The sequence below is a fragment of the Melitaea cinxia genome, chromosome 18 (genome assembly GCF_905220565.1).
Source record: "Melitaea cinxia chromosome 18, ilMelCinx1.1, whole genome shotgun sequence".
In the NCBI taxonomy this organism is placed as follows: domain Eukaryota; kingdom Metazoa; phylum Arthropoda; class Insecta; order Lepidoptera; family Nymphalidae; genus Melitaea; species Melitaea cinxia.
Genome location: NC_059411.1, coordinates 14,090,995 through 14,107,312, shown reverse-complemented (window position 1 = coordinate 14,107,312; position 16,318 = coordinate 14,090,995). Strand labels below are relative to the sequence as shown.

General features: G+C 35.7%; 1 protein-coding gene across 1 annotated transcript in view; it reads right to left on the bottom strand.

Moving 5' to 3' along the window:
• LOC123662146 (neurexin-1) overlaps positions 1 to 15,549 on the bottom strand; it is a 241,188-nt gene extending 225,639 nt beyond the window's left edge. The window contains exons 1-2 of the mRNA XM_045597031.1: positions 15,241 to 15,549; positions 11,989 to 12,122 (exon numbers count right to left, since the gene is read on the bottom strand). Of these exons, the coding sequence (XP_045452987.1) occupies positions 11,989 to 12,122; positions 15,241 to 15,549 (443 nt within the window). The remainder of the gene's footprint in view (positions 1 to 11,988; positions 12,123 to 15,240) is intronic.
• Positions 15,550 to 16,318: the final 769 nt, after the last annotated feature.

The following is a 16,318-nucleotide window of genomic DNA, read 5'->3' as shown; positions in this document are numbered from 1 at the left end:
TAACAGAATTGCATCAGTCGAGAACTGACAGGAGGAAATAACGTCCTTCAAAGAAGTCTACCAGTTTCCTTTTCTCTCCTACATAATATAATTAAAAAAAATATCCTTAGTGATAATACAATATAGTACTTAAGTACTAACTATTCGCTCACTTAAGAAAAAAAAACAATATTTTTACCCATCTACTGCTGGACACTGAAAGATAATTAAAGTTAGCAGATACTATATTAGTCTCGCGATGACACCCAGTAGCAGTAATGAAGACGGACAATTATCTTTACAGTAGCAAATTTAAAAAAATACTACATTTAGCTTTTGATGTTTTTTTATTTTGTTTGTCATTATATGTATGTGTAATGTGTACGTTCGTAATTGAATATTGTTATTTATTTTTACTAGCGTGTCATTTGCTTTGTTTTGTCTATAAAAGAATTCTTACACAACCAAAATTAAACAAGAGAAAATGAGTTAAAATCATTTTCAAATTTAAATTCTTAGTGTAAAATCAAATCAGATAAATGCGCATCCTACAACTATAAGTAAATTTATATATAAAAAGGGTATTACGAAATGCATCATATGTTCATATTACAAATCAATTTTCAAATTGATATGTACTCAAATGTACTCAATGCAGATGAACCTCGTAGGGCATATACGGTATTATATCGATTCATCTTCAATATGACGAAATATTTTTGAAGCATCCCATCCCATTTATATATAAAATTATATATTATTGACTCTTTTTTATTTTGCTCTTTGACATTAATGTAAGATTTTATTTCATACTAGCTGTACCCTGCGCGCGTTGTTACGTTTTTTTTTTTCTTTTGTTTTTGGTTGTGTAAGAACCAATTCAGAAACGTTCGTGGACTCATGCACACCACTGCAGAAGATCGTGACATGATCAAATGCATAGTTTACGATTCTATAAAGGACATGCAGCCAAACATTTATATATATATATATATATATATATATATATATATATATATATATATATATATATATATATATATGACAGCGTTGAATGATCAATATGGAATAATACAGGCAAACCTCATAAGCGTTTCATAATTTGTGATAGTTTTTTCCATCTTATATTACAAAATTTTTGACGCTATGACTAGTGATGTCATGACTTACTGTCACGTACCTATGTGCTGCATAGTCATCCTGAGTTCAAGTCTTGAACTTGATATTTTTTATAATGCTATTTTTAGAAGGGGGAGGAATGACTTGGAAAATTCTCTGTTTTATAGAAGTTATTATTTTTATAAAAAATGATACTTTCTAAGAAAAAAATATATTTGTTCTGAATCGGATTTCTGTAGAGTCAATAAAATGAATCATCCTAGCTTTATTGTATTACATTTTATACAAGGGGTTCCGCAGTGTTTCCGCGCGGTGATATTACAGTTACTGCTCCACTAATATTAGCTGTAGATAAAGGAAAAGAGAATTTATTTATTTGAAGTGAGTATATATTTATTGTGAGTCACCCGCGACCATGACGCCTACAACCTCCACATAATATCGGGAAATTCAAATTAAGAATCGCAGTAAGAGAAATCATCATCCACCGAGGTACCACGCCGGAGGCGTGGTCCAGGAGTGTGGTGGTGCTGTTCTTTAAAAGAGGCGATAAGTCTCTGTTAAAGAATTACAGACCGATCTCACTTCTGAGCCACGTCTATAAGCTGTTTTCGAGGATTGTTACGAATCGTCTCGCCAGAAGACTCGACGAATTCCAACCACCAGAGCAGGCTGGGTTTCGAAATGGCTACAGCACCGTGGACCACATCCATACTGTTCGGCAGATTATCCAAAAGACGGAAGAATATAATCAACCGCTGTGTATGGCATTTGTGGACTACGAGAAAGCCTTTGACTCCTGACTGAAATGAGACTATCCGCGAGAGAACGAAAGTAACCGACATAGCCCACAGAATTAGCAAGTTGAAGTGGCAGTGGGCTGGTCATCTGTGTCGCAGGACCGATGGCCGTTGGAGTAGACGGGTCCTAGAGTGGAGACCGCGTCTTGGCAAACGCAGTGTGGGATGTCCTCCGGCCCGTTGGACCGACGATCTACGTAAGATTGCCGGTGTAGGCTGGATGAGGATTGCGGAAGACCGGGATATGTGGCGCGAACTTGGGGAGGCCTATGTCCAGCAGTGGACTGCGATAGGCTGAAGTGAGTGAGTGAGAGTAAGAGAAAACTGTTGTGTGAACACTATTATCTTAGGAATTAACTTAGTTTTAAAAATTTACATCGACGAATAAATTTGTGTTGTCTGTTTGATTTTATTAATGGATACATAGTGTTGCCCAAATTCAGTCTTGGTCTTGCAGTCTTGGTCTTGTTCTTGCGTTTTTGCAAGACCAAGACCAAGAACAAGACCGCGTATTTTTAGCAAGACCAAGACCAAGACTGACCGTGCAAGACTTGAGCAAGAACAAGACATAGCCTGCAAGACTCTTGCGTCTTGCAGCTAGGACTTAGCGCTATTTCACTGAGTAGTTAGGTGTAACAGTTCGGTGTATAGGTAGGTACGCTTAGGAATTCTATGAGACGCAAAAAACTGTATCAAAGAATATGAAAAACTGGACCTATGCGCATTACGACTAATACCATAAACATAGCGAATAAAAAAATATCTATTAAAATCAAACTGAGTGCATGCATAGTTATGTTTTAACCATCGGCACTTTGATAATGCGGCATCAAAGGTTTTGTACTTACTTCTCAAAGAAATTTGCCTCTTTTCGGAAGTACATGGTTATGATACACGCGCCGGCGGCTTCTTTTGAAATCTAAAACAATCGTTGCCGCCACGCCGAAATCATAACATTTGACACTATTTGATTGCCGCCATAGGGCGTAGGTATACTCATGCAAAATAATTTCGAATTTTAAGAGTACCTACAGGTGTTCCAAAGAATAAATAAGTTTCAGAGTGCTTAGAATGAAAATGAATACATTATACTGATCACGCAAGTAGTATTATGATTAGGATAAAATGGTAAGGATAGGTAGTAGATGTCATATTAATTCATTCTAGTAAGTATATATTATAATATTGATTACTTATATGGTTTTAAACTAATTACTTAGGTACTATTATTGTACATTTAGTCATTATATTTCTTAAGTTTTTACAAGAAAAAATAGCAAAAAGTGTTCAAATATCACCCGTTTAATAAATATTGTAGCCACTTTTAAATATACTTGAAACGTGTAAAAAAATTCTACAAAACTAATAAAATAATATAAAAAGCGTAGGTACTTACCTACTAATAAAATAAAAAGCCTGCGATAAGAGTTTTGTATTACTTACCAGCCCGAATATCTCTGAGAGAGATGATGAGAGTAAGTATTTACTAGCTGTGCCCGCGACTTCGTCCACGAGGAATAGTAACTTTGGAGGTATAGTGACGTTGAGCAGCTCGAGACAAAATGCTTAAACATTACAAGAAGAGCAACTGGATTTATTGTACTTCTTTAATTTTAGACCCAAGGCATAAGGCTCAGACTTTTGACCTGACAATGTGGGGGAAGCAACTTAAAACAGAAAGTCTGCGCAAGTTCAATGAACTTTATGAAGAATATAAAAGTCTACACTCACTGAACAAATCTCTGGAATTACCAGAAAAAGAAAATAAAGTATGTGATGAAGATGAAGACGTAATAGACTTTGATAAACTCTATGAATGTCCCTCGACGTCATCTGGATCTTGTCTTCAAGGCTTAGTGATAGACGAGTTGGAGGAGTACCTGAGAAAACCAAGAACTGCCAGCTCGGAAGACATTTTAGATTGGTGGAGGACGCATGAGACAGAGTATCCGATTTTATCGAAAATGGCCCGTGATTTTCTCTCAATACCTGCAACTTCAGTACCTGCTGAGAGGTTATTTTCTAAAGCATCATTAGTAATTAGAAAACATAGAAATAGGTTAAGTGATGAGTCAGCCAGATGGTTACTTTGTATTAATTCTTGGTCAAAAAAATTGATATAAAGTATCATAACCTAATGATAAAGCTGTTGATTTGTGTTGTATTTTATTTTTTATTCAAATAAATGATAAATCGTAAAACTCTTTTATTAAATTTCTTATAAGTTGAGGGTTCAATCTCTTTCTAGACAGATAAGTATTGTTCTTTAAAATACAGTCAAGTTATTGTAATTAATTTGTTTTTTTACATGTTTTAGCAAATGTAAGCTTATAAATCATAAATGTTTATTAAGAAACAGTTACTTCCATGGAAAACGACATATAGGTCAGTTGATTTTTCGAATTTCTTATCAAATCTTCAGTTATTTATTAATCTGCTTGATCTTTACTATGGCTATGTTAATTCAAGCTCACAATGTTCCAACTCTAATACGTTTTTCTAAGATTTAAAGTAAACTTTAATAAATAGTAATAGACTAATAGGTAATTGCAAGACTTGCAAGACTCTTGCTGCAAGACCAAGACCAAGACCAAGACTGGGAGCGCAAGACCAAGACCAAGACCAAGACCAGGTGTATTGGCGCAAGACCAAGACCAAGACTGGCTAAGTCTCGTCTTGTTCTTGCATTTGGGCAACACTATGGATACATGATAATAAAAATTAATGTTTTTACCTAAATATAATTACGTCAACAAGTACAATGAGTACTTATTTTTTTAATGAAACTGTTTTTTGTTCCTGGTACGAATTAGGGATAGGGTCAGCAACGCGTTTGCGATGCTTCTGGTGTTGCAGGCGTCTATAAGCTACGGTAATCACTTATCGTCAGGTGAGCTATACGCTTGTTTGCCGATCTAGTTACATTTTTAAAAAACCTGAAAAAAATTAAACGTACCACTTCTACACGACTTCAAAGTAAAGACATTTAAATGTCACAGAATATCTTCCAAGACTTTTTTTGCAATAATTTCATTTAACGCCCACGTTAAGACTAATTTAAAGGCTAAAAAGAGCATTGGAAATATCAGTGGTGTGACTCGTTTGACATTTAACTGAACTAAACTGACTGACCACCTTAAAATGTCATATGATAATAATTTGATATTTTGCGATGCTGACTAGATTTACAATTATGACTTTTTTATACAACTAGGTCGGCAAACAAGTGTACAGCTCACCTGATAATAAGTTATTACCGACACCACATCCCTCCAAGAGCTTTAATATGATTATAATGATCTACGTATTTTATATATATTGATACAATTAAAACGTAAAAAAAAAAAAAACTTCAATTTACGCTACAGCAAAACAGAATAATCATTAAATTGTTAAGCTATTGTATTGTTATCTGGGAAAATAAAATAGTAAACCGAGTCAATTAAAACTCCTGCGTGAAAATGAATTAAAGGTTGGAAACAGGCCAACTCTCAACTTCCACCGAAAGTTGTTGTTCGCAGCCAACGAGCCACACTCGTATTAGTGGAAAAAGTTATAGAGACTCGGAGATATTTACCCATTCTAAAAACATATGGAGCGACCGCATTTAGCGAAATCATTAAACTTCTACTTAATATCACTCTGACTTGAAACAATGCCTGACAAAATACATTAATTAACTAAGATATATTGTAAAACTATGTCGAAAGTCTATAAGCTTTTTTTTAAAGTTAAATAAGCTGATGAATGTGTGACGAGAGCGTTACGAAAAGTGCGATCGGGCGAGTATAGTCATTAAAAAACAAATTTACGGAGAATACAGAAATCTTTGTAATTAGTAGATATTTAAATGTTATTATTATGTCCTACGGGAAGAGAGGGGGTGACCTTGGAACTTAAAAAGCCGACCGATGGCGGGATAACCATCCAACTGCTGGCGTTGAAATACACAGGCCGTAGACGGGCAGCAGCGTCTTCGGTGTGACAAAGCCAGCCCTGCGGTCACCAACCCGCCTGCCTAGCGTGGTGACTATGGGCAAAACACATGAGTTCACGTTATTTTTGGCGTAAACTTGTGGAGGCCTATGTCCAGCAGTGGACTGTATAGGCTGTAATGATGATAAAAAAATATGTCCTAATAACAACCGTGACTCAGCCTTAGTCATGGTACTTAATCTTTTTGAGATTAAATATTTCTTTACATAATTATGTTTGCTCTCCAACAAAAGAAAAACCGACTACATTTTAAATCGACAGCTACCTAAAAGAATTTAAACATAACCAACGTAGTTCAATTCAGTTAAATACGGATTATAAAAAAAAATCAGAAACTAATCGTCTCATCTTGCTTATATTTAGATGGTACCACATGACAGGTAACCAGCTTCCATATACAAATAATCATTAAATAGGTACACCTTGTTAAAAATTATGAGGTAGCACTCATAAAAAATGCAAGGGAATCGACAATCTCTTTCTAATTTTGAAGTCGCTAAGAGTGTATGCTAACTGAAAATTGCTTATTTTCCACTCGGCAGGATGTCCATATCTTCCAAACTACTGAATATTTAAGTTTGAAATTTATTTATGGTAAAGTTCAGGACTTACTATCTTTCAAATGTTTCGAAAACACGATTCCCTTAAAATTTTCTTTTGCGTTTTTTTAAAAATAACTATTGGTAATGTTTGTGGGGAGAAAATACATATAATTCGCGCGATGAACAACCAACCACTCTCAATTCTCATGTGTGGTTAGTACGGGTGAAATCTGAACTCGAGCTGAGGTAGTGTAGCCCCTTAACGTGCTGTGCTAAGCGTAATTCTTGCATTTTTCATACGAAAATTATTTCTCTCTTCCTCTGTATTCCATTAGTTGAGTTGTGAGTTGTTATACTATTGCCTCTCACAATTTTTTTATAAAATGACTAGCTGACCCCCGCAAACGTTGTTTTGCCATATATTTTATTAATCTTCTCGATCCCCCCCCCCCCTTTTAACTTAGGGGGCATGAAAAATAGATGTTGACCGATTCTCAGACCAACCCGATATGTACACGAAATTTAATATTTTATTAACCCTCTTCGACACATTTATTTCGACACGAGAATTTTATATATTAGATAACGCAGTTATATTCACTTATAAGACGTGTAAAAGCAAAAAGATCATGTAAACAGATAGTTACAAAAAGAAACACGTAAATCGGTTTACGATTCACAATGACATAGTTCTAATACAAAAAAAAAAAAATTCAACCAATCTATACCAAACGAGGTTCCTTTTCAGAACAATTAATTTAAACGAAATTGTAACTGACGTAGGAAAGAAAACGAAAGAAAGTGATACTAATACCAGATCGACTGGAGACAATCCCACGTGAAATCCATATCAATTACTTAGAATTTGTACAGCTTCGTCGATCGCCATCGGTGTCTAGTGGGCATTTAATCAATTTCCTCTGGACCCTTTGAAGAAATCGAACAATGACTAAGCCGTTAATCAATATATTATGTGTCTGTGACTTTAAGACGGCTTCATGACAATGTCGAACTTACGCTACGAGCTATTGCATTTCATTAATATTTAAACTTGGAAAATACGATTTAATTATTTTGCATTTTATTGTTTACGTTTCCAGTGATTCAGAAATAATTCTGAAGATTATACATACAAATTAATGAAAACTAAGTAAAATTCATTCAAACGAAACTTAGGTGAATTTAAATTGAATCTATTTAATTTACGAGTACTTCGTTAATAAAAGCCATCTTTTGATGTGTGTAGGGATGACATTCTTAAGCTAAATAAGAAATTAATTGTTATTTAGTATTTTCTTATTGCGACATTGGTGCCTGAATTGTGTTTACTTCCCTGACATGAAACTTTCTACGTTCTAGGATTCCAGGATTCCAGGATTCATCACTCATCATTCACCATTCATCATTCATCTTCATCCTTCATTTTCAATTTTTTTATTTCCCAATTACCTCCTACCTTTCACGAGGAACTTAATAGCCGGCCGAATGATTACCGGCAATTGTTACCGGTGGAGATCTCCGCCGGGCATCAGACGGAAGCGAAGAAGAAACCACCAGCGCCGGGGATCAGTCAGGCCAGTGTCGTTTCATTACATAGAAAGGTACGTGTCGTAATTTCGGCCAGCCGAGGAAATATAGGCTTAGAATCAAGGTGCCTAACGCGCTTTATTTCGAACCCTACCCTCTATTCTGTTCGCGCTTTACCTTCCACCCCGTATTATTAACTTAATATTCTCAATTTTCACCATTATCTCACACCATAACGCGACAGTGACATCTTACTGTTGGGAATAGTACTCTTCGAAAACGTAGGAGAAGAGGTCAGAGCTCAATCTGCCATGCTTCTCTACTGCAGTGAACGGTTTGGAAATAATTAATACGTAAATTCATCAATTTATATTTCAGCAGCGTAGTGGAGCAAGCGGAGTTTCTCATAAATTGTATTTTAAAAAATGTCGTAATGACTTCGTCTCATCATACGATCAGCCTTCCGAGAGGCTTGGAAACAGACCATTTTATGTATTTCCTGAGTACCTCTTTGTTATTTCAATCAAAGTCTTTCCGTTGTTCGACTTTTGTGCGGTTTTAAGAAAATTGGTTAAGATTTTGTTAAGTGCTTAACAAGAATTGCTGGAGGAAAATGCTTATTCATTGTTATTTTTTTGTTTGTATCGGAAAGGTACAATAAAAATACTTTTAAGAGACCCTATAAAAAGTCACGGAGCTCTTCAAAAGTTAAAATTTCATCTTTTGCGTCGTATTTCTTACACAAACTGTATACGGTTTTAAATTTAGTTAGTAAAGCGTCAAATGCGAGGTGTTTAGCTTAAACTCACTCAGCAATGAACAGGACATGTATTCTCACACTAATACATACTTTTTGCTTGTATAGTTGTAGAACAAAAATTTAGTATGAAATAAAATTTATTGATGTAAGCCGTAAAAATTAAAGTGAAATTGGATAAATCGTCTCGTGTTACACAAATGTCTAAAAACAAATTTCTGTAATTTCATCTTTAATAATGAATATTATACATACGTATACTTCTTACACTTGTAATAAAAAATAAAGACTATGCACTCAACAATATCCAGTAGAATATTAATCCTGTGTCGGGATCTGAAAACAGACACAATGCAAGTTCATTCACCATTTGTATGGCACGGCATGATGGCATTGTGGAATAATCATCCACGAATGCTAGCGAATTAATCCATTTGCTGTTACATCTGTTCCATTGCATGTATATTAAACCAAATATATTGGAATTTATTGGAAATGAAAGATACCAAAATCAACACAAAGTAGGCCATGAATTTCTGTCCAATTAAATCTGTGTTGATTTTGTTCCATCTTAATTGCCGAAAATTTACCACACATCGTAATCGGAGGACGACCGGCGTAATTTATTTCGGACGCAGGGCTATCTATCTGTCTCTATCTTATCTTCTGTCTGAATAAAACGAAAAAGTATGTATTAACTTTATATGTTTTTCATATGACTTTACTTAAGTTTTTGTACCTAAAAATTGCCTATGTGGCTGTTTGACAATGCTTCATAATTTTTATTTGGCGTTAATCTTTGTATTTATAACGCAATTTTTTTCTAACGTTTGCATTCTCTAACAAAAAAATACCAGGCAATCTACAAAAATTTCCTTGTTAAACCACGCGATTTTGTCAGTGTTTTATTTATATCGGCGAATGCATTACAAAGCTATGCAATGTCCAATTCAATGCGCTGTTCTAAAAATATGCTTTTGCCTTTTTCGAGAGTGCACAAAAAACTCTGTCGACCAAAGTTCGGGCCTATAAAACTCAATGATACCTACACGAACTTAGCAACCGAATCTTTGCCACTAAATTCTTCCATTACTAACCTCTAGAAAAGTTTTTCGGTTAATTTCAGCGTTACTTATCGTATAGACCTTCGACAAGAAATAACACAGTCCAAATGGTTCTGAAATAAGTTTTATTTGCTATAATCGCTTCTAATTCACTTTTCTTCCCCTACACTTGAACTTTCTCTACTAGCCTCTATGGAGTTTATTTAGTCATTATTAGCAGAAGTGGAAATATATATATGTCTTTAAACTCGTTTTATGTTACTCGTTTTATATTATTTTACTTGAAGTAAAATAAATAAGCACACATTGAACGCGTAACGTGTTCGGTAACATAAGTAGTAAATTTTGAAGCCTTTTTGTTGATAACAATGCAACATTTCACAATTGAATCAGTACGCCAGTTCGTTTAGTCAAAAAAGGTCTGGCAATAGAAGATATAGAATTGTGGAATTTTAATTTGAATGATATGATGTCGAGATCGACGACTATAATAAGTAACTCTTGAATCCGTGTATTAAGTCAAAACAAAGAGTATGGAAATTTTTGTCACATTAAGAATCTTCGTAGAAAAAATTCCACACAGAAGGTTAATGAGCGTTAAATGACAAATTTTACACGAAAAATCTTATTGTATCAAGTATTCCACAAAGAATACCCGAAATAATTGTGTTTGCAGACAAACGAAAAAAAACCGACTTCAATTACATCGACAAGTAATACAACGTAGATCGACAAAAAACTAGTCAAGTAACTACGCGTTATCAAAGATTACTCAAAAAGTAGTTATCAGATCTCGATAAAATTTAAATGTGACCACATGATGAACATCAGCTTTTCATTAAATTAAAAATTATCAAAATCGGTACACCCAGTAAAAAGTTATTGCGGATTTTCGAGAGTTTCCCTCGATTTCTCTGGGACTTTTCTCTGGGTTTCCTTATCATGGTACCAAACTAGGGATATCTCCTTTCCAACAAAAAAAAGAATTATCAAAATCGGTACATCCAGTAGAAAGTTATGCGGTATAATACAACGTAGGTCGACGAAAAAAGCGTCAAGTAAAAACGCGTTACTAGATATAACTCGAAAAGTAGTTGTTAGATCTCAATAAATTTAAATAGGACCAATTGGCACACACCACCTTTCGATTAAAACAAAATTTGTCGAAATCGGTCTACCCGGTCAAAAGTTCTGATGTAACATACATTAAAAAAAAATACAGTCGAATTGAGAACCTCCTCCTTTTTTGGAAGTCGGTTAAAAATTGTGACACAACCAAACGTATGTACAGAAGCGTTGGAATTCCTTACAAGTCAACGTTAAATGGCTTAGCGTGGCATTTTAATTCGTATCGGGATCGAAATAAGCTTAAGACTCGAGTTATTTAAAAGAAGACTGTTTGAAATAAAATCAACAAGCTTGGGTATATAAATAAAAGCATCAGAAAACTACGAAGATTTTTAATACGTTAATTTCATAAAACCTTTTTGAGATTTTTAATGTGGTTAGTTTTATTTTCGTACTTAAAAATTATTTAAATGAAATAATTATGAAGGTAAAATATATTTCAGTTTTAATGGAAACATTTTTTTAAAAAAATGTTTGGTGAAATGAAGGCAATTATATTATTTTACTAATTATTTAAAGAAACAGAAACATCGTTGAATCGAAATCATTATTTATAATAAGTCAGATTCTCACAAAGTGAACGTAAATATGTATACATATGTGTCTTGTTAGCAATTTCTGAATTATAATGGATAGCCTCAAGATAAAAACAGATAATATATATTATTATTTGGCAAATAACTGTATTTACGTAAAAGCGTATGTAGACTGAATAGATTTGTATGTCAAAAATCATTAAATATAATAAATATAAGTGTCTCACTAGATGTGAAAATAGTTTTGCAAATTTAATACACCAGTTCAGTGAAATTAAAAAGTAATTTCAAATGATTAAAAATTACAACTTTAATAATATAGTATCACATACTTGTGTTATTTATATATAGAAATATATAACGTAAGGCTTAAAACCGAAATTGCGTAAATACTGCTGGTAAAAACGACGTATCTACTCAAAAGAAAACAATTAAGTTTGAACTTTATCTTAGTGTATTTTAGTTCGAAAGTCAATTATTCCAGATTTGCTGCTATAATTGGTACTATAATTTTCAATATTATAAATGCAATGTACTCACGATGGCGGCATCCCCCCTACGAAGACATCGGAGTTAGTATTGAACTTGCCAAACGCGAACTCCTTGCCTCTTGACGTTTTGCTCTGTATGTTACCGTCCACTGATAATGAGGTGTGTTCGTCGTGACGCGCCACCTAGTGGGAATTGGTTTTGGTTGAAAATTTTCGGGAAGTTCCTTTTAATGTTACCAGTAACAGAAAAGTTAATTCTTTTACGTTTCCATTAATCGATTCAGCCTGTAACATTCCACTGCTGGTCATAATTATGCCTCTTTCTCCATGAAGGAGAAGGATTGCAGCTTAATCTATCTACCACGCTGCTCCACTGCGGCTTGGCGGATATTCCTTACTATGAGTAACGATTGTTATCAGGTTTCTATGATAACAACCGAGACCGACCGCTTAACGTGCCAAGTGCTCCGAGGCACGCTGGGAGACCCACAAGGACAGACATCCAAACCGGAAAGAAATATTTGTATAAATACAAATATCCAACCCGAGCGGGAATCGAACCCGCAAACCGTCTGTGTTTTAGGCGCCTTAACGCACCATTACACTAGACTCCACAGCAGTTGTTAACGTTAATCCCTAATCTCTAATATCCCTAATTCCCTAATATCTCCCCGAAGCAAAGTAAGCTTCCCCATTACCCCTCTCCCAAAAAGGCTGGACAGGGAGAGCGACTATCGGAGGCGCTGAGCAGGTTCACCAAAGACAATAGTCCGAGGCAACCAGCGGCGTCACCGGCCGCTCGAACTAGGGCCGATATGGGACAAGTATCACCACCGAGACTTCGACCGGCGTCCACACCGCTTCAACACGCGGAAAATGCCCTAATCGAGTTCCTGGCCATTATTAAGGCAAACCGCGAGGTAAGCTTGGCCACCTGCAAAAAGATCATGCAGGCCTACCAGTACGATCACCAAAGATTACTGGAGGTGGAACTCGAAGAAGCCGAAGCAGCCATATACAACAGTGATACCCGACAAATACTCAAGGGCAAGATGTCGGGTAGGTATATGGCCGCATATAACATCACAGCAGGCTTCGTGAGCGCGGTCGAGTCTGAGGGTAATGACGAGGAGTCACAAACCTTTGAAACACCCGAAGGGGACCCGGTGGTGGTAGTGGCGAGATGCACGAAAGTAATGCTGGGCGACCGGATGCTACGGATGGCAAAAACCATCACGGGCGACCGGGCCGAAGCCGGCTTACCGTACGTGACCTGGGAACTACCATCACTGGAGTGGATAAACGGGGTACCAGGATGCGGCAAGACAACCCGAATAGTCAGGGACTTCGATGGGGACACGGAAGTCGTGATTACGACCACAGTCGAGGCGGCTAAAGATCTAAAAGAAAAACTGGTGCACCGCTATGGCAACAAGGTCAAGCAAAGGGTACGTACTATGGCCTCCGTTCTGGTAAATGGCTTCCGTGAGGGTTTAAAAATCAACCGCCTAACGGTGGACGAAGCCCTCATGAACCATTTCGGAGCCATAGTAATGGCCGCCCGACTATCGGGAGCTGAGAAGGTAGTCCTCATCGGAGACATAAACCAACTGCCGTACATCGACAGGGATAACCTGTTCGAAATGCGGTATTGTAGACCAACCCTTATAACGACTATTTCGTGCGAGTTGTCGTGCACGCATCGTAACCCCAAAGATGTCGCCTTTGCCATCAGTGAGGTTTACAAGTCCGTGTACAGCTCAAGCACAAAGATCCGATCTTTGCGAGTGGAGAGTCTCACAGGCGCGCGCATTCCTGTAGGAAGGGACCGAACCCTGTACCTGGTATTTACGCAAGAGGAGAAGAGATTGCTGACTGACCAGGGATACGGGTCCGGTGAGGGATCGCGCGTCTTAACCATTCATGAGGCGCAGGGCCAGACCTATGAGGACGTCATCGTCCTCCAGACAAATACAAGGAGGCTCAAGATCCACGACAGCGTTTCGCACGCTGTAGTCGCGGTGACTAGACACACCAACACCTGTGTCTATTACACCGACGACCGTGACGACGCAATTGGTCGCTTTGTGGCGAGGGCAGCGGAGATGACGGACAAGAAAATCCTTGAGCATAGTCTCAAGATGGCCATTCACCATAGAGATGCTGCCGTCATTGAGAATGTGCTCAAAATGTTGAAAAATGTAGAGGTGTGAAGACATTATTGTATTGTAAGTATAAATTATGCGTAGATAAAAGTGTAAAGTAAGTAATATAAATAATAAAATTGAATGTAATAGTATAGGAATAGGATAATGTAATTGTAATGATAAGGCTTTATATATTTACTTAATAAGATAGGATTAGTCATATAATATATTAATAAAAAAAAAATTTAAAAAAAAAAAATTAAATTTAAATGGACAAAACGATTCCTAACCACAAAAAAAAAAAGTACCTAACTACTAACAATAACATAGGTTAAGTGTACATTGTAAGTAGCAAATAAGTGTACATATATTGTAGTTAGAAAATAAGTGTACATATATTTTAGTTAGCAAATAAGTGTAAATATAATAAAAATAATTAGTATATAAGAATATAAAATAAGCAATATGTAGAATAGTCTTGGTCAGTGGACTCGCGTCGACTTTTAGAAATTTGAAATTTTAAAACTAGTTATTAAGGCTTCTGGATTCTAAGTTGCGGTGAAGTACCGATGCATGTTAAAAAATAATAATAATAACAATATATGGAATAACAAAAGCACGGGCATAATAAGCCTGTGGATATATCACATAACTAAAAAAAAAAAAAAAAAAAAAAAAATTCCCTAATAATATTATAAATGCGAATGTAAGTTTGTTTGTTACGCTTTCACGCGTAAACTACTTAACCGATCATCATGAAACTTTGTAAACATATTCTTGGAGGTATTAGAAGTAACATAGGATATAGAATAATTTTTACAAAAAAAATTTCAATGCGAGTGAAGTAAGGTAAAAGCTAGTATTTTAATAAAAATAAAACCTACAATTTAATACATAAATGCGTTAAAAATAACATAATATAGAAAATAAATTGAAATATAAAAATAACATGATATAAAATTCCAGAAATAACGACATTCAAAAAAAAAAACATAATATAAAATTAAAAAATGCTGAGTAAATATCAACTTATTTTAGGTGATTGAAATAAATTCTAAAAAAAAATTGACATCCTTAAAAAATGTCGCAATATAAATTGAAGGCAAAAATCAAAATAAACTAAGCTTATCGCTGACATAAATTAGAGAACTTACCTGAACTTTGTGCCAGTGGCCATCATTTAAATTGCTTCCCACAGTTATTATCTGTGCACCGCCGCCCAAATTATACCTCAGCCTTAACACACCGTTCACTAGTTTCAACTCAAAAAAGTCGTAAGTGCCACCATCGTCTGTATACAAAAGTAAGCCGTCCGGTTGATCGGTTTTGAACTCAAGTTCCAATGTACCGTTCAGTCCAGCGTTCCATTTTCTGAACTGGGAGTAAGGGTTCTGTTTGTCGAGGACGAACGCGAGGTTTCTGTTGAGCGAAAGAGACAGGAGGCAGAATAATATGTAACGCATTGTTCTGGCGTGTACCGACATGGCGGCTAAACGTCACCAAGCGACGCCTGATAGCGACCGTTTGCGTTTCATTTCTCGTGAGCCTGCAACAAAATGATTAAAATTAACTTGTGTATAAATATATATAGCTGAACAAAATTATACGTATATCACTATGGCGCCACGCTATTGTTATCTTAGGCTTTATTTAGACTGCTTAATCGAGGCGGTGTCGATTTTATTTTTTAACCGACTTCAAAAAAAGGAGGAGGTTACTCAATTTGACCGTATATATATATATATTTTTTTTTATGTATATTCGGGGATAACTCCGTCATTTATGAACCGATTTTGATAATTCTTGTTTCGTTGGAAAGGAAATATCTCTAGTTTTTTACCATGATAAGGAAACCAGGATCTGATGATGGGATACCAGAGAAATCAAGGGAAACTCTCGAAAAGCCGCATAACTTTTTACTGGGTGTAACGATTTTGATGATTTTTAATTTAATCGAAAGCCGATGTTTATCATGTGATTTTTACATTTAAATTTCATCGAGATCTGATTACAACTTTTGGAGTAATCTTTGATAATGCATATTTACTCGACAATTTTTTTTTCTACCTACGTTGTATTGCTTGTCGATATAATTGGAGGCGGTTTTTCTTCGTTTGCCTGCAAACACAATTATTTGAAGTAAAAGATCTTTACGCACGCTTGACATAGGAAGTAAGCGAGTGAATGCATGACGAGAGCATTACGAAAAGTGTGATCGGGCGAAGCGAACAG